The sequence below is a fragment of the Hyperolius riggenbachi genome, chromosome 11 (genome assembly GCF_040937935.1).
Source record: "Hyperolius riggenbachi isolate aHypRig1 chromosome 11, aHypRig1.pri, whole genome shotgun sequence".
Taxonomy (NCBI): domain Eukaryota; kingdom Metazoa; phylum Chordata; class Amphibia; order Anura; family Hyperoliidae; genus Hyperolius; species Hyperolius riggenbachi.
This window is the reverse complement of record NC_090656.1, coordinates 1,863,169-1,887,946: the sequence shown is the minus strand read 5'-3', so window position 1 is coordinate 1,887,946 and position 24,778 is coordinate 1,863,169. Positions and strand designations below refer to the sequence as shown.

The following is a 24,778-nucleotide window of genomic DNA, read 5'->3' as shown; positions in this document are numbered from 1 at the left end:
GACTTCCATCATATGCTTGGTAAATTTCCCCAAGGTCAGTCATAACCAGCAGGGGGCGACTTCCATCATATGCTTGGTAAATTTCCCCAAGGTCAGTCATAACCAGCAGGGGGCGACTTCCATCATATGCTTGGTAAATTTCCCCAAGGTCAGTCATAACCAGCAGGGGGCGACTTCCATCATATGCTTGGTAAATTTCCCCAAGGTCAGTCATATCCAGCAGGGGGCGACTTCCATCATATGCTTGGTCAATTTCCCCAAGGTCAGTCATAACCAGCCGGGGGCGACTTCCATCATATGCTTGGTAAATGTCCCCAAGGTCAGTCATAACCAGCAGGGGGCGACTTCCATCATATGCTTGGTAAATTTCCCCAAGGCCAGTCATATCCAGCAGGGGGCGACTTCCATCATATGCTTGGTAAATTTCCCCAAGGTCAGTCATAACCAGCAGGGGGCGACTTCCATCATATGCTTGGTAAATGTCCCCAAGGTCAGTCATAACCAGCAGGGGGCGACTTCCATCATATGCTTGGTAAATTTCCCCAAGGCCAGTCATATCCAGCAGGGGGCGACTTCCATCATATGCTTGGTAAATTTCCCCAAGGTCAGTCATAACCAGCAGGGGGCGACTTCCATCATATGCTTGGTAAATTTCCCCAAGGTCAGTCATAACCAGCAGGGGGCGACTTCCATCATATGCTTGGTAAATTTCCCCAAGGTCAGTCATAACCAGCAGGGGGCGACTTCCATCATATGCTTGGTCAATTTCCCCAAGGTTAGTCATATCCAGCAGGGGGCGACTTCCCTCAATGCTTGGTAAATGTCCCCAAGGTCAGTCATAACCAGCAGGGGGCGACTTCCATCATATGCTTGGTAAATGTCCCCAAGGTCAGTCATAACCAGCAGGGGGCGACTTCCATCATATGCTTGGTAAATGTCCCCAAGGTCAGTCATAACCAGCAGGGGGCGACTTCCATCATATGCTTGGTAAACGTCCCCAAGGTCAGTCATAACCAGCAGGGGGCGACTTCCATCATATGCTTGGTAAATTTCCCCAAGGTCAGTCATAACCAGCAGGGGGCGACTTCCATCATATGCTTGGTAAATTTCCCCAAGGCCAGTCATATCCAGCAGGGGGCGACTTCCATCATATGCTTGGTAAATTTCCCCAAGGTCAGTCATAACCAGCAGGGGGCGACTTCCATCATATGCTTGGTAAATGTCCCCAAGGTCAGTCATAACCAGCAGGGGGCGACTTCCATCATATGCTTGGTAAATTTCCCCAAGGCCAGTCATATCCAGCAGGGGGCGACTTCCATCATATGCTTGGTAAATTTCCCCAAGGTCAGTCATAACCAGCAGGGGGCGACTTCCATCATATGCTTGGTAAATTTCCCCAAGGTCAGTCATAACCAGCAGGGGGCGACTTCCATCATATGCTTGGTAAATTTCCCCAAGGTCAGTCATAACCAGCAGGGGGCGACTTCCATCATATGCTTGGTAAATTTCCCCAAGGTCAGTCATAACCAGCAGGGGGCGACTTCCATCATATGCTTGGTAAATTTCCCCAAGGTCAGTCATAACCAGCAGGGGGCGACTTCCATCATATGCTTGGTAAATGTCCCCAAGGTCAGTCATAACCAGCAGGGGGCGACTTCCATCATATGCTTGGTAAATTTCCCCAAGGTCAGTCATAACCAGCAGGGGGCGACTTCCATCATATGCTTGGTAAATTTCCCCAAGGTCAGTCATAACCAGCAGGGGGCGACTTCCATCATATGCTTGGTAAATGTCCCCAAGATTAGTCATAACCAGCAGGGGGCGACTTCCATCATATGCTTGGTAAACGTCCCCAAGGTCAGTCATAACCAGCAGGGGGCGACTTCCATCATATGCTTGGTAAATTTCCCCAAGGCCAGTCATATCCAGCAGGGGGCGACTTCCATCATATGCTTGGTAAATTTCCCCAAGGTCAGTCATAACCAGCAGGGGGCGACTTCCATCATATGCTTGGTAAATTTCCCCAAGGTCAGTCATAACCAGCAGGAGGCGACTTCCATCATATGCTTGGTAAATGTCCCCAAGGTCAGTCATAACCAGCAGGGGGCGACTTCCATCATATGCTTGGTAAATTTCCCCAAGGTCAGTCATAACCAGCAGGGGGCGACTTCCATCATATGCTTGGTAAATTTCCCCAAGGTCAGTCATAACCAGCAGGGGGCGACTTCCATCATATGCTTGGTAAATTTCCCCAAGGTCAGTCATAACCAGCAGGGGGCGACTTCCATCATATGCTTGGTAAATTTCCCCAAGGTCAGTCATATCCAGCAGGGGGCGACTTCCATCATATGCTTGGTAAATTTCCCCAAGGTCAGTCATATCCAGCAGGGGGCGACTTCCATCATATGCTTGGTAAACGTCCCCAAGGTCAGTCATACCCAGCAGGGGGCGACTTCCATCATATGCTTGGTAAATTTCCCCAAGGTCAGTCATATCCAGCAGGGGGCGACTTCCATCATATGCTTGGTAAATTTCCCCAAGGTCAGTCATATCCAGCAGGGGGCGACTTCCATCATATGCTTGGTAAATTTCCCCAAGGTCAGTCATAACCAGCAGGGGGCGACTTCCATCATATGCTTGGTAAATTTCCCCAAGGTCAGTCATATCCAGCAGGGGGCGACTTCCATCATATGCTTGGTAAATTTCCCCAAGGTCAGTCATAACCAGCAGGGGGCGACTTCCATCATATGCTTGGTAAATTTCCCCAAGGTCAGTCATAACCAGCAGGGGGCGACTTCCATCATATGCTTGGTAAATTTCCCCAAGGTTAGTCATATCCAGCAGGGGGCGACTTCCATCATATGCTTGGTAAATTTCCCCAAGGTCAGTCATAACCAGCAGGGGGCGACTTCCATCATATGCTTGGTAAATTTCCCCAAGGTTAGTCATAACCAGCAGGGGGCGACTTCCATCATATGCTTGGTAAATTTCCCCAAGGTCAGTCATAACCAGCAGGGGGCGACTTCTATCATATGCTTGGTAAATTTCCCCAAGGTCAGTCATAACCAGCAGGGGGCGACTTCCATCATATGCTTGGTAAATTTCCCCAAGGTCAGTCATAACCAGCAGGGGGCGACTTCCATCATATGCTTGGTAAATTTCCCCAAGGTCAGTCATAACCAGCAGGGGGCGACTTCCATCATATGCTTGGTAAATTTCCCCAAGGTCAGTCATAACCAGCAGGGGGCGACTTCCATCATATGCTTGGTCAATTTCCCCAAGGTTAGTCATATCCAGCAGGGGGCGACTTCCCTCAATGCTTGGTAAATGTCCCCAAGGTCAGTCATATCCAGCAGGGGGCGACTTCCATCATATGCTTGGTAAATTTCCCCAAGGTCAGTCATAACCAGCAGGGGGCGACTTCCATCATATGCTTGGTAAATTTCCCCAAGGTTAGTCATATCCAGCAGGGGGCGACTTCCCTCAATGCTTGGTAAATGTCCCCAAGGTCAGTCATAACCAGCAGGGGGCGACTTCCATCATATGCTTGGTAAATGTCCCCAAGGTCAGTCATAACCAGCAGGGGGCGACTTCCATCATATGCTTGGTAAATTTCCCCAAGGTCAGTCATAACCAGCAGGGGGCGACTTCCATCATATGCTTGGTAAATTTCCCCAAGGTCAGTCATAACCAGCAGGGGGCGACTTCCATCATATGCTTGGTAAATTTCCCCAAGGTCAGTCATATCCAGCAGGGGGCGACTTCCATCATATGCTTGGTAAATTTCCCCAAGGTCAGTCATAACCAGCAGGGGGCGACTTCCATCATATGCTTGGTAAATGTCCCCAAGGTCAGTCATAACCAGCAGGGGGCGACTTCCATCATATGCTTGGTAAATTTCCCCAAGGCCAGTCATATCCAGCAGGGGGCGACTTCCATCATATGCTTGGTAAATTTCCCCAAGGTCAGTCATAACCAGCAGGGGGCGACTTCCATCATATGCTTGGTAAATTTCCCCAAGGTCAGTCATAACCAGCAGGGGGCGACTTCCATCATATGCTTGGTAAATTTCCCCAAGGTCAGTCATAACCAGCAGGGGGCGACTTCCATCATATGCTTGGTAAATTTCCCCAAGGTCAGTCATAACCAGCAGGGGGCGACTTCCATCATATGCTTGGTAAATTTCCCCAAGGTCAGTCATAACCAGCAGGGGGCGACTTCCATCATATGCTTGGTAAATGTCCCCAAGGTCAGTCATAACCAGCAGGGGGCGACTTCCATCATATGCTTGGTAAATTTCCCCAAGGTCAGTCATAACCAGCAGGGGGCGACTTCCATCATATGCTTGGTAAATTTCCCCAAGGTCAGTCATAACCAGCAGGGGGCGACTTCCATCATATGCTTGGTAAATTTCCCCAAGGTCAGTCATAACCAGCAGGGGGCGACTTCCATCATATGCTTGGTAAATGTCCCCAAGGTCAGTCATAACCAGCAGGGGGCGACTTCCATCATATGCTTGGTAAATTTCCCCAAGGTCAGTCATAACCAGCAGGGGGCGACTTCCATCATATGCTTGGTAAATTTCCCCAAGGTCAGTCATAACCAGCAGGGGGCGACTTCCATCATATGCTTGGTAAATGTCCCCAAGATTAGTCATAACCAGCAGGGGGCGACTTCCATCATATGCTTGGTAAACGTCCCCAAGGTCAGTCATAACCAGCAGGGGGCGACTTCCATCATATGCTTGGTAAATTTCCCCAAGGCCAGTCATATCCAGCAGGGGGCGACTTCCATCATATGCTTGGTAAATTTCCCCAAGGTCAGTCATAACCAGCAGGGGGCGACTTCCATCATATGCTTGGTAAATTTCCCCAAGGTCAGTCATAACCAGCAGGAGGCGACTTCCATCATATGCTTGGTAAATGTCCCCAAGGTCAGTCATAACCAGCAGGGGGCGACTTCCATCATATGCTTGGTAAATTTCCCCAAGGTCAGTCATAACCAGCAGGGGGCGACTTCCATCATATGCTTGGTAAATTTCCCCAAGGTCAGTCATAACCAGCAGGGGGCGACTTCCATCATATGCTTGGTAAATTTCCCCAAGGTCAGTCATAACCAGCAGGGGGCGACTTCCATCATATGCTTGGTAAATTTCCCCAAGGTCAGTCATATCCAGCAGGGGGCGACTTCCATCATATGCTTGGTAAATTTCCCCAAGGTCAGTCATATCCAGCAGGGGGCGACTTCCATCATATGCTTGGTAAACGTCCCCAAGGTCAGTCATAACCAGCAGGGGGCGACTTCCATCATATGCTTGGTAAATTTCCCCAAGGTCAGTCATATCCAGCAGGGGGCGACTTCCATCATATGCTTGGTAAATTTCCCCAAGGTCAGTCATATCCAGCAGGGGGCGACTTCCATCATATGCTTGGTAAATTTCCCCAAGGTCAGTCATAACCAGCAGGGGGCGACTTCCATCATATGCTTGGTAAATTTCCCCAAGGTCAGTCATATCCAGCAGGGGGCGACTTCCATCATATGCTTGGTAAATTTCCCCAAGGTCAGTCATAACCAGCAGGGGGCGACTTCCATCATATGCTTGGTAAATTTCCCCAAGGTCAGTCATAACCAGCAGGGGGCGACTTCCATCATATGCTTGGTAAATTTCCCCAAGGTTAGTCATATCCAGCAGGGGGCGACTTCCATCATATGCTTGGTAAATTTCCCCAAGGTCAGTCATAACCAGCAGGGGGCGACTTCCATCATATGCTTGGTAAATTTCCCCAAGGTTAGTCATAACCAGCAGGGGGCGACTTCCATCATATGCTTGGTAAATTTCCCCAAGGTCAGTCATAACCAGCAGGGGGCGACTTCTATCATATGCTTGGTAAATTTCCCCAAGGTCAGTCATAACCAGCAGGGGGCGACTTCCATCATATGCTTGGTAAATTTCCCCAAGGTCAGTCATAACCAGCAGGGGGCGACTTCCATCATATGCTTGGTAAATTTCCCCAAGGTCAGTCATAACCAGCAGGGGGCGACTTCCATCATATGCTTGGTAAATTTCCCCAAGGTCAGTCATAACCAGCAGGGGGCGACTTCCATCATATGCTTGGTCAATTTCCCCAAGGTTAGTCATATCCAGCAGGGGGCGACTTCCCTCAATGCTTGGTAAATGTCCCCAAGGTCAGTCATATCCAGCAGGGGGCGACTTCCATCATATGCTTGGTAAATTTCCCCAAGGTCAGTCATAACCAGCAGGGGGCGACTTCCATCATATGCTTGGTAAATTTCCCCAAGGTTAGTCATATCCAGCAGGGGGCGACTTCCCTCAATGCTTGGTAAATGTCCCCAAGGTCAGTCATAACCAGCAGGGGGCGACTTCCATCATATGCTTGGTAAATGTCCCCAAGGTCAGTCATAACCAGCAGGGGGCGACTTCCATCATATGCTTGGTAAATTTCCCCAAGGTCAGTCATAACCAGCAGGGGGCGACTTCCATCATATGCTTGGTAAATTTCCCCAAGGTCAGTCATAACCAGCAGGGGGCGACTTCCATCATATGCTTGGTAAATTTCCCCAAGGTCAGTCATAACCAGCAGGGGGCGACTTCCATCATATGCTTGGTAAATTTCCCCAAGGTCAGTCATATCCAGCAGGGGCGACTTCCATCATATGCTTGGTAAATTTCCCCAAGGCCAGTCATATCCAGCAGGGGGCGACTTCCATCATATGCTTGGTAAATTTCCCCAAGGTCAGTCATAACCAGCAGGGGGCGACTTCCATCATATGCTTGGTAAATTTCCCCAAGGCCAGTCATATCCAGCAGGGGGCGACTTCCATCATATGGTTGGTAAATGTCCCCAAGGTCAGTCATAACCAGCAGGGGGCGACTTCCATCATATGCTTGGTAAATTTCCCCAAGGCCAGTCATATCCAGCAGGGGGCGACTTCCATCATATGCTTGGTAAATTTCCCCAAGGTCAGTCATAACCAGCAGGGGGCGACTTCCATCATATGCTTGGTAAACGTCCCCAAGATCAGTCATAACCAGCAGGGGGCGACTTCCATCATATGCTTGGTAAATTTCCCCAAGGTCAGTCATAACCAGCAGGGGGCGACTTCCATCATATGCTTGGTAAATGTCCCCAAGGTCAGTCATAACCAGCAGGGGGCGACTTCCATCATATGCTTGGTAAATTTCCCCAAGGTCAGTCATAACCAGCAGGGGGCGACTTCCATCATATGCTTGGTAAATTTCCCCAAGGTTAGTCATAACCAGCAGGGGGCGACTTCCATCATATGCTTGGTAAATTTCCCCAAGGGCAGTCATAACCAGCAGGGGGCGACTTCCATCATATGCTTGGTAAATTTCCCCAAGGTCAGTCATATCCAGCAGGGGGCGACTTCCATCATATGCTTGGTAAATTTCCCCAAGGGCAGTCATATCCAGCAGGGGGCGACTTCCATCATATGCTTGGTAAATTTCCCCAAGGGCAGTCATAACCAGCAGGGGGCGACTTCCATCATATGCTTGGTAAATTTCCCCAAGGTCAGTCATAACCAGCAGGGGGCGACTTCCATCATATGCTTGGTAAATTTCCCCAAGGTCAGTCATAACCAGCAGGGGGCGACTTCCATCATATGCTTGGTAAATTTCCCCAAGGTCAGTCATAACCAGCAGGGGGCGACTTCCATCATATGCTTGGTAAATTTCCCCAAGGTCAGTCATAACCAGCAGGGGGCGACTTCCATCATATGCTTGGTAAATTTCCCCAAGGTCAGTCATAACCAGCAGGGGGCGACTTCCATCATACGCTTGGTAAATTTCCCCAAGGTCAGTCATATCCAGCAGGGGGCGACTTCCATCATATGCTTGGTCAATTTCCCCAAGGTCAGTCATAACCAGCAGGGGGCGACTTCCATCATATGCTTGGTAAATGTCCCCAAGGTCAGTCATAACCAGCAGGGGGCGACTTCCATCATATGCTTGGTAAATTTCCCCAAGGCCAGTCATATCCAGCAGGGGGCGACTTCCATCATATGCTTGGTAAATTTCCCCAAGGTCAGTCATAACCAGCAGGGGGCGACTTCCATCATATGCTTGGTAAATTTCCCCAAGGTCAGTCATAACCAGCAGGGGGCGACTTCCATCATATGCTTGGTAAATTTCCCCAAGGTCAGTCATAACCAGCAGGGGGCGACTTCCATCATATGCTTGGTAAATTTCCCCAAGGTCAGTCATATCCAGCAGGGGGCGACTTCCATCATATGCTTGGTAAATTTCCCCAAGGGCAGTCATAACCAGCAGGGGGCGACTTCCATCATATGCTTGGTAAATGTCCCCAAGGTCAGTCATAACCAGCAGGGGGCGACTTCCATCATATGCTTGGTAAATTTCCCCAAGGTCAGTCATAACCAGCAGGAGGCGACTTCCATCATATGCTTGGTAAATTTCCCCAAGGTCAGTCATAACCAGCAGGGGGCGACTTCCATCATATGCTTGGTAAATTTCCCCAAGGTCAGTCATAACCAGCAGGGGGCGACTTCCATCATATGCTTGGTAAATTTCCCCAAGGTCAGTCATAACCAGCAGGGGGCGACTTCCATCATATGCTTGGTAAATTTCCCCAAGGTCAGTCATAACCAGCAGGGGGCGACTTCCATCATATGCTTGGTAAATTTCCCCAAGGTCAGTCATATCCAGCAGGGGGCGACTTCCATCATATGCTTGGTCAATTTCCCCAAGGTCAGTCATAACCAGCCGGGGGCGACTTCCATCATATGCTTGGTAAATGTCCCCAAGGTCAGTCATAACCAGCAGGGGGCGACTTCCATCATATGCTTGGTAAATTTCCCCAAGGCCAGTCATATCCAGCAGGGGGCGACTTCCATCATATGCTTGGTAAATTTCCCCAAGGTCAGTCATAACCAGCAGGGGGCGACTTCCATCATATGCTTGGTAAATGTCCCCAAGGTCAGTCATAACCAGCAGGGGGCGACTTCCATCATATGCTTGGTAAATTTCCCCAAGGCCAGTCATATCCAGCAGGGGGCGACTTCCATCATATGCTTGGTAAATTTCCCCAAGGTCAGTCATAACCAGCAGGGGGCGACTTCCATCATATGCTTGGTAAATTTCCCCAAGGTCAGTCATAACCAGCAGGGGGCGACTTCCATCATATGCTTGGTAAATTTCCCCAAGGTCAGTCATAACCAGCAGGGGGCGACTTCCATCATATGCTTGGTCAATTTCCCCAAGGTTAGTCATATCCAGCAGGGGGCGACTTCCCTCAATGCTTGGTAAATGTCCCCAAGGTCAGTCATAACCAGCAGGGGGCGACTTCCATCATATGCTTGGTAAATGTCCCCAAGGTCAGTCATAACCAGCAGGGGGCGACTTCCATCATATGCTTGGTAAATGTCCCCAAGGTCAGTCATAACCAGCAGGGGGCGACTTCCATCATATGCTTGGTAAACGTCCCCAAGGTCAGTCATAACCAGCAGTGGGCGACTTCCATCATATGCTTGGTAAATTTCCCCAAGGTCAGTCATAACCAGCAGGGGGCGACTTCCATCATATGCTTGGTAAATTTCCCCAAGGCCAGTCATATCCAGCAGGGGGCGACTTCCATCATATGCTTGGTAAATTTCCCCAAGGTCAGTCATAACCAGCAGGGGGCGACTTCCATCATATGCTTGGTAAATGTCCCCAAGGTCAGTCATAACCAGCAGGGGGCGACTTCCATCATATGCTTGGTAAATTTCCCCAAGGCCAGTCATATCCAGCAGGGGGCGACTTCCATCATATGCTTGGTAAATTTCCCCAAGGTCAGTCATAACCAGCAGGGGGCGACTTCCATCATATGCTTGGTAAATTTCCCCAAGGTCAGTCATAACCAGCAGGGGGCGACTTCCATCATATGCTTGGTAAATTTCCCCAAGGTCAGTCATAACCAGCAGGGGGCGACTTCCATCATATGCTTGGTAAATTTCCCCAAGGTCAGTCATAACCAGCAGGGGGCGACTTCCATCATATGCTTGGTAAATTTCCCCAAGGTCAGTCATAACCTGCAGGGGGCGACTTCCATCATATGCTTGGTAAATGTCCCCAAGGTCAGTCATAACCAGCAGGGGGCGACTTCCATCATATGCTTGGTAAATTTCCCCAAGGTCAGTCATAACCAGCAGGGGGCGACTTCCATCATATGCTTGGTAAATTTCCCCAAGGTCAGTCATAACCAGCAGGGGGCGACTTCCATCATATGCTTGGTAAATGTCCCCAAGATTAGTCATAACCAGCAGGGGGCGACTTCCATCATATGCTTGGTAAACGTCCCCAAGGTCAGTCATAACCAGCAGGGGGCGACTTCCATCATATGCTTGGTAAATTTCCCCAAGGCCAGTCATATCCAGCAGGGGGCGACTTCCATCATATGCTTGGTAAATTTCCCCAAGGTCAGTCATAACCAGCAGGGGGCGACTTCCATCATATGCTTGGTAAATTTCCCCAAGGTCAGTCATAACCAGCAGGAGGCGACTTCCATCATATGCTTGGTAAATGTCCCCAAGGTCAGTCATAACCAGCAGGGGGCGACTTCCATCATATGCTTGGTAAATTTCCCCAAGGTCAGTCATAACCAGCAGGGGGCGACTTCCATCATATGCTTGGTAAACGTCCCCAAGGTCAGTCATAACCAGCAGATGGCGACTTCCATCATATGCTTGGTAAATTTCCCCAAGGTCAGTCATAACCAGCAGGGGGCAACTTCCATCATATGCTTGGTAAATTTCCCCAAGGTCAGTCATAACCAGCAGGGGGCGACTTCCATCATATGCTTGGTCAATTTCCCCAAGGTTAGTCATATCCAGCAGGGGGCGACTTCCCTCAATGCTTGGTAAATGTCCCCAAGGTCAGTCATATCCAGCAGGGGGCGACTTCCATCATATGCTTGGTAAATTTCCCCAAGGTCAGTCATAACCAGCAGGGGGCGACTTCCATCATATGCTTGGTAAATTTCCCCAAGGTTAGTCATATCCAGCAGGGGGCGACTTCCCTCAATGCTTGGTAAATGTCCCCAAGGTCAGTCATAACCAGCAGGGGGCGACTTCCATCATATGCTTGGTAAATGTCCCCAAGGTCAGTCATAACCAGCAGGGGGCGACTTCCATCATATGCTTGGTAAATTTCCCCAAGGTCAGTCATAACCAGCAGGGGGCGACTTCCATCATATGCTTGGTAAATTTCCCCAAGGTCAGTCATAACCAGCAGGGGGCGACTTCCATCATATGCTTGGTAAACGTCCCCAAGGTCAGTCATAACCAGCAGGGGGCGACTTCCATCATATGCTTGGTAAATTTCCCCAAGGTCAGTCATAACCAGCAGGGGGCGACTTCCATCATATGCTTGGTAAATTTCCCCAAGGTCAGTCATAACCAGCAGGGGGCGACTTCCATCATATGCTTGGTCAATTTCCCCAAGGTTAGTCATATCCAGCAGGGGGCGACTTCCCTCAATGCTTGGTAAATGTCCCCAAGGTCAGTCATAACCAGCAGGGGGCGACTTCCATCATATGCTTGGTAAATGTCCCCAAGGTCAGTCATAACCAGCAGGGGGCGACTTCCATCATATGCTTGGTAAATGTCCCCAAGGTCAGTCATAACCAGCAGGGGGCGACTTCCATCATATGCTTGGTAAACGTCCCCAAGGTCAGTCATAACCAGCAGGGGGCGACTTCCATCATATGCTTGGTAAATTTCCCCAAGGTCAGTCATAACCAGCAGGGGGCGACTTCCATCATATGCTTGGTAAATTTCCCCAAGGCCAGTCATATCCAGCAGGGGGCGACTTCCATCATATGCTTGGTAAATTTCCCCAAGGTCAGTCATAACCAGCAGGGGGCGACTTCCATCATATGCTTGGTAAATGTCCCCAAGGTCAGTCATAACCAGCAGGGGGCGACTTCCATCATATGCTTGGTAAATTTCCCCAAGGCCAGTCATATCCAGCAGGGGGCGACTTCCATCATATGCTTGGTAAATTTCCCCAAGGTCAGTCATAACCAGCAGGGGGCGACTTCCATCATATGCTTGGTAAATTTCCCCAAGGTCAGTCATAACCAGCAGGGGGCGACTTCCATCATATGCTTGGTAAATTTCCCCAAGGTCAGTCATAACCAGCAGGGGGCGACTTCCATCATATGCTTGGTAAATGTCCCCAAGGTCAGTCATAACCAGCAGGGGGCGACTTCCATCATATGCTTGGTAAATTTCCCCAAGGTCAGTCATAACCAGCAGGGGGCGACTTCCATCATATGCTTGGTAAATGTCCCCAAGGTCAGTCATAACCAGCAGGGGGCGACTTCCATCATATGCTTGGTAAATTTCCCCAAGGTCAGTCATAACCAGCAGGGGGCGACTTCCATCATATGCTTGGTAAATTTCCCCAAGGTCAGTCATAACCAGCAGGGGGCGACTTCCATCATATGCTTGGTAAATGTCCCCAAGCTTAGTCATAACCAGCAGGGGGCGACTTCCATCATATGCTTGGTAAACGTCCCCAAGGTCAGTCATAACCAGCAGGGGGCGACTTCCATCATATGCTTGGTAAATTTCCCCAAGGCCAGTCATATCCAGCAGGGGGCGACTTCCATCATATGCTTGGTAAATTTCCCCAAGGTCAGTCATAACCAGCAGGGGGCGACTTCCATCATATGCTTGGTAAATTTCCCCAAGGTCAGTCATAACCAGCAGGGGGCGACTTCCATCATATGCTTGGTAAACGTCCCCAAGGTCAGTCATAACCAGCAGGGGGCGACTTCCATCATATGCTTGGTAAATTTCCCCAAGGCCAGTCATATCCAGCAGGGGGCGACTTCCATCATATGCTTGGTAAATTTCCCCAAGGTTAGTCATAACCAGCAGGGGGCGACTTCCATCATATGCTTGGTAAATTTCCCCAAGGTCAGTCATAACCAGCAGGGGGCGACTTCCATCATATGCTTGGTAAATTTCCCCAAGGCCAGTCATATCCAGCAGGGGGCGACTTCCATCATATGCTTGGTAAATTTCCCCAAAGTCAGTCATAACCAGCAGGGGGCGACTTCCATCATATGCTTGGTAAATTTCCCCAAGGTCAGTCATATCCAGCAGGGGGCGACTTCCATCATATGCTTGGTAAATTTCCCCAAGGTCAGTCATATCCAGCAGGGGGCGACTTCCATCATATGCTTGGTAAATTTCCCCAAGGCCAGTCATATCCAGCAGGGGGCGACTTCCATCATATGCTTGGTAAATTTCCCCAAGGTCAGTCATAACCAGCAGGGGGCGACTTCCATCATATGCTTGGTAAATTTCCCCAAGGTCAGTCATAACCAGCAGGAGGCGACATTGAGAGTCCCATCATATGTTTGGTAAATGTCCTCATTAGCCTGCTCTGGGTGTTTCCTCCAGCAGGGTACATACATATGCTGGGATAGCTGTTGTGTTTGTGGTTAGTGATTTAGATCCTGCAGCTGGCTTTGGTAGGGAAGGTTTCCATCTTATGGAAGGGGGGGAATCAGAATCAGCCTCTTGTAGGTCCCACTTTCATGGATGCTGTAGTTGGATTTGATAGGGAACTGTGGGGGGTACAGACAGGATACTTGGAAGTACTTCCATGGCTCCATGACATGTCCGCAGATAATTGTGGCTGGGATGTTACCATAAATCCCGCCCCACCAGCTATATGCTCATGGCCCCCCAACGTTCCCACCCTTTCCCATCTCCCCTTGGTGATCTATCTGCCAGGGCTCATGCAGTACATGTGGCCATCATACTGCCCCCCACCCATAACCCAAGCGGGCCTCTCATCTGGAGGATGGATTAGAGGGAGTTGGGCCCCCACAGCTCTGGACTCCCCCGTTACTGCAGTATCTGCCTCCCATAGTGACAGCCAGCTCTGGACTCCCCCACTACTGCAGTATCTGCCTCCCATAGTTACAGCCAGCTCTGGACTCCCCCACTACTGCAGTATCTGCCTCCCATAGTTACAGCCAGCTCTGGACTCCCCCGTTACTGCAGTATCTGCCTCCCATAGTTACAGCCAGCTCTGGACTCCCCCGTTACTGCAGTATCTGCCTCCCATAGCTACAGCCAGCTCTGGACTCCCCCGTTACTGCAGTATCTGCCTCCCATAGTGACAGCCAGCTCTGGACTCCCCCGTTACTGCAGTATCTGCCTCCCATAGCTACAGCCAGCTCTGGACTCCCCCGTTACTGCAGTATCTGCCTCCCATAGTGACAGCCAGCTCTGGACTCTCCCACTACTGCAGTATCTGCCTCCCATAGTTACAGCCAGCTCTGGACTCCCCCGTTACTGCAGTATCTGCCTCCCATAGTGACAGCCAGCTCTGGACTCCCCCGTTACTGCAGTATCTGCCTCCCATAGCTACAGCCAGCTCTGGACTCCCCCGTTACTGCAGTATCTGCCTCCCATAGTGACAGCCAGCTCTGGACTCTCCCACTACTGCAGTATCTGCCTCCCATAGTTACAGCCAGCTCTGGACTCCCCCGTTACTGCAGTATCTGCCTCCCATAGTGACAGCCAGCTCTGGACTCTCCCACTACTGCAGTATCTGCCTCCCATAGTTACAGCCAGCTCTGGACTCCCCCACTACTGAAGTATCTGCCTCCCATAGCTACAGCCAGCTCTGGACTCCCCCACTACTGAAGTATCTGCCTCCCATAGTGACAGCCAGTTCTGGACTCCTCCACTACTGCAGTATCTGCCTCCCATAGTGACAGCCAGCTCTGGACTCCCCCGTTACTGCAGTATCTGCCTCCCATAGTTACAGCCAGATCTGGACTCTCCCACTACTGCAGTATCTGCCTCCCATAGCTACAGCCAGCTCTGGACTCCCCCGTTACTGCAGAAGCTGCCTCCCATAGTTACAGCCAGCTCTGGACTCCCCCGTTACTGCAGAAGCTGCCTCCCATAGTTACAGCCAGCTCTGGACTCCCCCGTTACTGCAGTATCTGCCTCCCATAGTTACAGGCAGCTCTGGACTCCCCCGTTACTGCAGTATCTGCCTCCCATAGTTACAGCCAGCTCTGGACTCCCCCGTTACTGCAGTATCTGCCTCCCATAGTTACAGCCAGATCTGGACTCCCCCGTTACTGCAGAAGCTGCCTCCCATAGTTACAGCCAGCTCTGGACTCCCCCGTTACTGCAGTATCTGCCTCCCATAGTTACAGCCAGCTCTGGACTCTCCCGTTACTGCAGTATCTGCCTCCCATAGTTACAGCCAGCTCTGGACTCCCCAGCTACTGAAGTATCTGCCTCCCATAGTAACAGCCAGCTCTGGACTCCCCCGTTACTGCAGTATCTGCCTCCCATAGTAACAGCCAGCTCTGGACTCCCCCGTTACTGCAGTATCTGCCTCCCATAGTTACAGCCAGCTCTGGACTCCTCCACTACTGCAGTATCTGCCTCCCATAGTTACAGCCAGATCTGGACTCCCCCACTACTGCAGTATCTGCCTCCCATAGTTACAGCCAGATCTGGACTCCCCCGTTACTGCAGTATCTGCCTCCCATAGTAACAGCCAGCTCTGGACTCCCCCGTTACTGCAGTATCTGCCTCCCATAGTTACAGCCAGCTCTGGACTCCCCAGCTACTGCAGTATCTGCCTCCCATAGTTACAGCCAGATCTGGACTCCCCCGTTACTGCAGTATCTGCCTCCCATAGTGACAGCCAGCTCTGGAATCCCCCACTACTGAAGTATCTGCCTCCCATAGTTACAGCCAGATCTGGACTCCTCCACTACTGCAGTATCTGCCTCCCATAGCTACAGCCAGATCTGGACTCCCCCGTTACTGCAGAAGCTGCCTCCCATAGTTACAGCCAGATCTGGACTCCCCCACTACTGCAGTATCTGCCTCCCATAGTTACAGCCAGATCTGGACTCCCCCGTTACTGCAGTATCTGCCTCCCATAGTGACAGCCAGCTCTGGAATCCCCCACTACTGAAGTATCTGCCTCCCATAGTTACAGCCAGATCTGGACTCCCCCACTACTGCAGTATCTGCCTCCCATAGTGACAGCCAGCTCTGGAATCCCCCGTTACTGCAGTATCTGCCTCCCATAGTGACAGCCAGCTCTGGACTCTCCCACTACTGCAGTATCTGCCTCCCATAGTGACAGCCAGATCTGGACTCCCCCACTACTGCAGTATCTGCCTCCCATAGTGACAGCCAGCTCTGGACTCTCCCACTACTGCAGTATCTGCCTCCCATAGTGACAGCCAGATCTGGACTCCCCCACTACTGCAGTATCTGCCTCCCATAGTTACAGCCAGATCTGGACTCCCCCGTTACTGCAGTATCTGCCTCCCATAGTGACAGCCAGCTCTGGAATCCCCCACTACTGAAGTATCTGCCTCCCATAGTTACAGCCAGATCTGGACTCCCCCACTACTGCAGTATCTGCCTCCCATAGTGACAGCCAGCTCTGGAATCCCCCGTTACTGCAGTATCTGCCTCCCATAGTGACAGCCAGCTCTGGACTCTCCCACTACTGCAGTATCTGCCTCCCATAGTGACAGCCAGATCTGGACTCCCCCACTACTGCAGTATCTGCCTCCCATAGTGACAGCCAGCTCTGGAATCCCCCACTACTGCAGTATCTGCCTCCCATAGTGACAGCCAGCTCTGGACTCCTCCACTACTGCAGTATCTGCCTCCCATAGTGACAGCCAGCTCTGGAATCCCCCACTACTGAAGTATCTGCCTCCCATAGTGACAGCCAGCTCTGGACTCCTCCACTACTGCAGTATCTGCCTCCCATAGTTACAGCCAGCTCTGGACTCCCCCGTTACTGCAGTATCTGCCTCCCATAGTAACAGCCAGCTCTGGACTCCCCCGTTACTGCAGTATCTGCCTCCCATAGTTACAGCCAGCTCTGGACTCCTCCACTACTGCAGTATCTGCCTCCCATAGCTACAGCCAGATCTGGACTCCCCCGTTACTGCAGAAGCTGCCTCCCATAGTTACAGCCAGATCTGGACTCCCCCACTACTGCAGTATCTGCCTCCCATAGTGACAGCCAGCTCTGGACTCTCCCACTACTGCAGTATCTGCCTCCCATAGTGACAGCCAGATCTGGACTCCCCCACTACTGCAGTATCTGCCTCCCATAGTGACAGCCAGCTCTGGAATCCCCCACTACTGCAGTATCTGCCTCCCATAGTGACAGCCAGCTCTGGACTCCTCCACTACTGCAGTATCTGCCTCCCATAGTGACAGCCAGCTCTGGAATCCCCCACTACTGAAGTATCTGCCTCCCATAGTGACAGCCAGCTCTGGACTCCTCCACTACTGCAGTATCTGCCTCCCATAGTTACAGCCAGATCTGGACTCCCCCGTTACTGCAGTATCTGCCTCCCATAGTTACAGCCAGATCTGGACTCCCCCGTTACTGCAGAAGCTGCCTCCCATAGTTACAGCCAGCTCTGGACTCCCCCGTTACTGCAGTATCTGCCTCCCATAGTGACAGCCAGCTCTGGAATCCCCCACTACTGAAGTATCTGCCTCCCATAGTGACAGCCAGCTCTGGACTCCCCAGCTACTGCAGTATCTGCCTCCCATAGTGACAGCCAGCTCTGGAATCCCCCACTACTGAAGTATCTGCCTCCCATAGTGACAGCCAGCTCTGGACTCTCCCACTACTGCAGTATCTGCCTCCCATAGTGACAGCCAGCTCTGGAATCCCCCACTACTGAAGTATCTGCCTCCCATAGTGACAGCCAGCTCTGGACTCCTCCACTACTGCAGTATCTGCCTCCCATAGTTACAGCCAGATCTGGACTCCCCCGTTACTGCAGTATCTGCCTCCCATAGTTACAGCCAGATCTGGACTCCCCCGTTACTGCAGAAGCTGCCTCCCATAGTTACAGCCAGCTCTGGACTCCCCCGTTACTGCAGTATCTGCCTCCCATAGTGACAGCCAGCTCTGGAATCCCCCACTACTGAAGTATCTGCCTCCCATAGTGACAGCCAGCTCTGGACTCCCCAGCTACTGCAGTATCTGCCTCCCATAGTGACAGCCAGCTCTGGAATCCCCCACTACTGAAGTATCTGCCTCCCATAGTGACAGCCAGCTCTGGACTCTCCCACTACTGCAGTATCTGCCTCCCATAGTTACAGCCAGCTCTGGAATCCCCCACTACTGAAGTATCTGCCTCCCATAGTGACAGCCAGCTCTGGACTCTCCCACTACTGCAGTATCTGCCTCCCATAGTGACAGCCAGCTCTGGACTCCCCCGTTACTGCAGTATCTGCCTCCCATAGTTACAGCCAGCTCTGGACTCCCCCGTTACTGCAGTATCTGCCTCCCATAGTTACAGCCAGCTCTGGACTCCCCCGTTACTGCAGTATCTGCCTCCCATAGTTACAGCCAGCTCTGGACTCCCCCGTTACTGCAGTATCTGCCTCCCATAGTTACAGCCAGCTCTGGACTCTCCCACTACTGCAGTATCTGCCTCCCATAGTGACAGCCAGCTCTGGACTCCCCCGTTACTGCAGTATCTGCCTCCCATAGTGACAGCCAGCTCTGGACTCCTCCACTACTGCAGTATCTGCCTCCCATAGTTACAGCCAGCTCTGGACTCCCCCGTTACTGCAGTATCTGCCTCCCATAGTTACAGCCAGATCTGGACTCCCCCGTTACTGCAGTATCTGCCTCCCATAGTTACAGCCAGATCTGGACTCCCCCGTTACTGCAGAAGCTGCCTCCCATAGTTACAGCCAGCTCTGGACTCCCCCGTTACTGCAGTATCTGCCTCCCATAGTGACAGCCAGCTCTGGAATCCCCCACTACTGAAGTATCTGCCTCCCATAGTGACAGCCAGCTCTGGACTCCTCCACTACTGCAGTATCTGCCTCCCATAGTAACAGCCAGCTCTGGACTCCCCAGCTACTGCAGTATCTGCCTCCCATAGCTACAGCCAGCTCTGGACTCCCCCGTTACTGCAGTATCTGCCTCCCATAGTGACAGCCAGCTCTGGACTCTCCCACTACTGCAGTATCTGCCTCCCATAGTGACAGCCAGCTCTGGACTCTCCCACTACTGCAATACTGCCTCCCATAGTGACAGCCAGCTCTGGACTCTCCCACTACTGCAGTATCTGCCTCCCATAGTGACAGCCAGCTCTGGACTCTCCCACTACTGCAGTATCTGCCTCCCATAGTGACAGCCAGCTCTGGACTCCCCCACTACTGCAGTATCTGCCTCCCATAGTTACAGCCAGCTCTGGACTCCCCAGCTACTGAAGTATCTGCCTCCCATAGTAACAGCCAGCTCTGGACTCCCCAGCTACTGCAGTATCTGCCTCCCATAGCTACAGCCAGCTCTGGACTCCCCCGTTACTGCAGTATCTGCCTCCCATTGTGACAGCCAGCTCTGGACTCTCCCACTACTGCAGTATCTGCCTCCCATAGTTACAGCCAGCTCTGGACTCCCCCGTTACTGCAGTATCTGCCTCCCATAGTTACAGCCAGCTCTGGACTCCCCCACTACTGCAGTATCTGCCTCCCATAGTAACAGCCAGCTCTGGACTCCCCCGTTACTGCAGTATCTGCCTCCCATAGTAACAGCCAGCTCTGGACTCCCCCGTTACTGCAGTATCTGCCTCCCATAGTTACAGCCAGCTCTGGACTCCCCCGTTACTGCAGTATCTGCCTCCCATAGTTACAGCCAGCTCTGGACTCCCCCGCTACTGCAGTATCTGCCTCCCATAGTGACAGCCAGCTCTGGACTCTCCCACTACTGCAGTATCTGCCTCCCATAGTTACAGCCAGCTCTGGACTCCCCCGTTACTGCAGAAGCTGCCTCCCATAGTTACAGCCAGCTCTGGACTCCCCCGTTACTGCAGTATCTGCCTCCCATAGTTACAGCCAGCTCTGGACTCCCCCGTTACTGCAGAAGCTGCCTCCCATAGTTACAGCCAGCTCTGGACTCCCCCGTTACTGCAGTATCTGCCTCCCATAGTTACAGCCAGCTCTGGACTCCCCCGTTACTGCAGAAGCTGCCTCCCATAGTTACAGCCAGCTCTGGACTCCCCCGTTACTGCAGTATCTGCCTCCCATAGTTACAGCCAGATCTGGACTCCCCCGTTACTGCAGAAGCTGCCTCCCATAGTTACAGCCAGCTCTGGACTCCCCCGTTACTGCAGTATCTGCCTCCCATAGTTACAGCCAGATCTGGACTCCCCCGTTACTGCAGAAGCTGCCTCCCATAGTTACAGCCAGATCTGGACTCCCCCGTTACTGCAGTATCTGCCTCCCATAGTTACAGCCAGATCTGGACTCCCCCGTTACTGCAGAAGCTGCCTCCCATAGTAACAGCCAGCTCTGGACTCCCCCGTTACTGCAGTATCTGCCTCCCATAGTTACAGCCAGATCTGGACTCCCCCGTTACTGCAGTATCTGCCTCCCATAGTAACAGCCAGCTCTGGACTCCCCAGCTACTGCAGTATCTGCCTCCCATAGTGACAGCCAGCTCTGGACTCTCCCACTACTGCAGTAGCTGCCTCCCATAGTAACAGCCAGCTCTGGACTCCCCCGTTACTGCAGTATCTGCCTCCCATAGTTACAGCCAGCTCTGGACTCTCCCACTACTGCAGTATCTGCCTCCCATAGTTACAGCCAGCTCTGGACTCCCCCGTTACTGCAGTATCTGCCTCCCATAGTAACAGCCAGCTCTGGACTCCCCCGTTACTGCAGTATCTGCCTCCCATAGTGACAGCCAGCTCTGGACTCTCCCACTACTGCAGTATCTGCCTCCCATAGTTACAGCCAGCTCTGGACTCTCCCACTACTGCAGTATCTGCCTCCCATAGTAACAGCCAGCTCTGGACTCCCCCGTTACTGCAGTATCTGCCTCCCATAGTAACAGCCAGCTCTGGACTCCCCCGTTACTGCAGTATCTGCCTCCCATAGTTACAGCCAGCTCTGGACTCCCCCGTTACTGCAGTATCTGCCTCCCATAGTTACAGCCAGCTCTGGACTCCCCCGTTACTGCAGTATCTGCCTCCCATAGTTACAGCCAGCTCTGGACTCCCCCGTTACTGCAGTATCTGCCTCCCATAGTGACAGCCAGCTCTGGACTCTCCCACTACTGCAGTATCTGCCTCCCATAGTTACAGCCAGCTCTGGACTCTCCCACTACTGCAGTATCTGCCTCCCATAGTAACAGCCAGCTCTGGACTCCCCAGCTACTGCAGTATCTGCCTCCCATAGTGACAGCCAGCTCTGGACTCCTCCACTACTGCAGTATCTGCCTCCCATAGTTACAGCCAGCTCTGGACTCCCCCGTTACTGCAGTATCTGCCTCCCATAGTTACAGCCAGCTCTGGACTCCCCCGTTACTGCAGTATCTGCCTCCCATAGTTACAGCCAGCTCTGGACTCCCCCGTTACTGCAGTATCTGCCTCCCATAGTTACAGCCAGATCTGGACTCCCCCGTTACTGCAGTATCTGCCTCCCATAGTTACAGCCAGCTCTGGACTCCCCCGTTACTGCAGTATCTGCCTCCCATAGTTACAGCCAGCTCTGGACTCTCCCACTACTGCAGTATCTGCCTCCCATAGTGACAGCCAGCTCTGGACTCCCCAGCTACTGCAGTATCTGCCTCCCATAGTGACAGCCCTGCCTGTGGCTGAGGCCTGTGCGTTCCTAACATCCTTATTAGCAGGGCTAGTTATAACCAGCTGGGGGCGACCTCGAGATTATCTTCACGCGTTTGATAAATGTCTCATTTGCTTGCTCTATGAACCTCCTCCATACAAGGATAGCTGTTCTCTTACTGCTTCTGCTTGAAAGGGTCCTAAAATGTAAATATCTCTGAGATTTCCCTCACCCGACCATTCATGATCACATTAGGTGAAAATGTAGGGTGTGTACAGGTGTCCTCCTCAATCAGAGGTCTCTCCTCCAGCTACTACAGTTAGGGTGAGGCAAAATGAAAATACACAGGGAACAGTTCTCCAATCACAGCCAAGTCTACAACTTGAAGACTTCTAATTGGCTGAATAGCGTGGGCGTATTATTTCACCAACCTGTCTGAAACCGAGCAGTGTAAGAGAATGCTGTCCACCCAATCACGTTAGCGGAATGTTCCTATGAACTTTCATGCTGGGAAACCTCAACCATACTAGCGCCTGTGGCTGCAGCAGGGCAATTCCTTCCCACCTGCAACCCTCCCCCCAGAACAGAACGCACTGCTCAAGCCACGGGATAAGCATAGTGTCTATACAGCGATCAGGAAGAAAATGGCTCCCAAATGATTAGCAGACATGGGGTTGATTCACAAAGCTTAATTGTTTGTCACCTTAACTGTAAGGAGAGCTAATGCATGAGAAGATGAACAAATACGGAGAGATAAATCATGAGTAGTTAGATAAGGAGAGATAAATGATGAGTAGTTAGATAAGGGGAGATAAATGATGAGTAGTTAGATAAGGGGAGATAAATGATGAGTAGTTAGATAAGGAGAGATAAATGATAAGTTGTTAGAGAAGGAGAGATAAATGATGAGTAGTTAGATAAAGAGAGATAAATGATGAGTAGTTAGATAAGGGGAGATAAATGATGAGTAGTTAGATAAGGGGAGATAAATGATGAGTAGTTAGATAAGGGGAGATAAATGATGAGTAGTTAGATAAGGAGAGATAAATGATAAGTTGTTAGAGAAGGAGAGATAAATGATGAGTAGTTAGATAAAGAGAGATAAATGATAAGTTGTTAGAGAAGGAGAGATAAATGATGAGTAGTTAGATAAAGAGAGATAAATGATAAGTTGTTAGAGAAGGAGAGATAAATGATGAGTAGTTAGTTATGGAAAGATTAATCATGAGTTATATTAGACAAGGATAGCTAAACCATGAGCTATGTTAGGTAAGGAGAGATAAATCACGAGTTGATAGATAAGAAGAGATAAACCATGAGTTAAGTCATTTAGGTAGAGATAAATTGTGAGTGAATAAGTAAGGTGAGATAAAAGCTTTGTGAATGTTGCACAGTGATGTACATTATGTATGGAGCTATAAAGGCACCTCCAGGATTCTGTGCAGGTTTTCCTGACACAGGGAGGTGACAGCAGCTCTGTATAGAGCAGCACAGGACGGCTGTCATATTCCATCCCACGATGCCTCCTGTGATGTTTGTCATCTCTGCAATCTGACATGGGTGAGATGAAACGTGAAGATAAACAGCGGCGTGTGGGCGGAGAGAAGACGGGGGCGTCTGACCTTATCATTGTTCCTCAGCACCAGCGGAACCTCATACGTCTCACATGCCAGGTAATTCTGGAAGATGATCTTGGAAGGGAACGGCTGGAACAGAGCCTGATCCAGATCAACTGTAGAGAACTGAAGGAGAAAAAGAGAACAATGGCAGTTATGTATTCACACTGAGGACAGACGTTACAGTACTGAGATATACAGCCCTGGTATACAGGGGACATGATAGGAGAACACTGGCAGTGGTCACACTGAGGACAGAGGTTACAGTACTGAGATATACAGCCCTGGTATACAGGGGACATGATAGGAGAACACTGGCAGTGGTCACACTGAGGACAGAAGCTACAGTACTGAGATATACAGCCCTGGTATACAGGGGACATGATAGGAGAACACTGGCAGTGGTCACACTGAGGACAGACGTTACAGTACTGAGATATACAGCCCTGGTATACAGGGGACATGATAGGAGAACACTGGCAGTGGTCACACTGAGGACAGAGGTTACAGTACTGAGATATACAGCCCTGGTATACAGGGGACATGATAGGAGAACACTGGCAGTGGTCACACTGAGGACAGAAGCTACAGTACTGAGATATACAGCCCTGGTATACAGGGGACATGATAGGAGAACACTGGCAGTGGTCACACTGAGGACAGACGCTACAGTACTGAGATATACAGCCCTGGTATACAGGGGACATGATAGGAGAACACTGGCAGTGGTCACACTGAGGACAGACGCTACAGTACTGAGATATACAGCCCTGGTATACAGGGGACATGAAAGGAGAACACTGGCAGTGGTCACACTGAGGACAGAGGTTACAGTACTGAGATATACAGCCCGGTTATACAGGGGACATGAAAGGAGAACACTGGCAGTGGTCACACTGAGGACAGAGGTTACAGTACTGAGATATACAGCCCTGGTATACAGGGGACATGAAAGGAGAACACTGACAGTGGTCACACTGAGGACAGACGCTACAGTACTGAGATATACAGCCCTGGTATACAGGGGACATGAAAGGAGAACACTGACAGTGGTCAGACTGAGGACCGAGGTTACAGTACTGAGATATACAGCCCTGGTATACAGGGGACATGATAGGAGAACACTGGCAGTGGTCACACTGAGGACAGACGCTACAGTACTGAGATATACAGCCCTGGTATACAGGGGACATGAAAGGAGAACACTGGCAGTGGTCACACTGAGGACAGAGGTTACAGTACTGAGATATACAGCCCGGTTATACAGGGGACATGAAAGGAGAACACTGGCAGTGGTCACACTGAGGACAGAGGTTACAGTACTGAGATATACAGCCCTGGTATACAGGGGACATGAAAGAAGAACACTGGCAGTGGTCACACTGAGGACATAAGCTACAGTACTGAGATATACAGCCCTGGTATACAGGGGACATGAAAGGAGAACACTGGCAGTGGTCACACTGAGGACAGAAACTACAGTACTGAGATATACAGCC

The 24,778-nt window shown here is 51.1% G+C and overlaps 1 protein-coding gene across 2 annotated transcripts in view; it reads right to left on the bottom strand.

Annotated features, from left to right (window-relative positions):
- HYDIN (HYDIN axonemal central pair apparatus protein) overlaps positions 1 to 24,778 on the bottom strand; it is a 606,889-nt gene that overhangs the window by 492,227 nt on the left and 89,884 nt on the right. For both annotated transcript variants that reach the window (XM_068260328.1, XM_068260329.1), the window contains one exon: positions 23,286 to 23,405. In XM_068260328.1, coding sequence (XP_068116429.1) covers positions 23,286 to 23,405 — 120 coding nt within the window. The remainder of the gene's footprint in view (positions 1 to 23,285; positions 23,406 to 24,778) is intronic.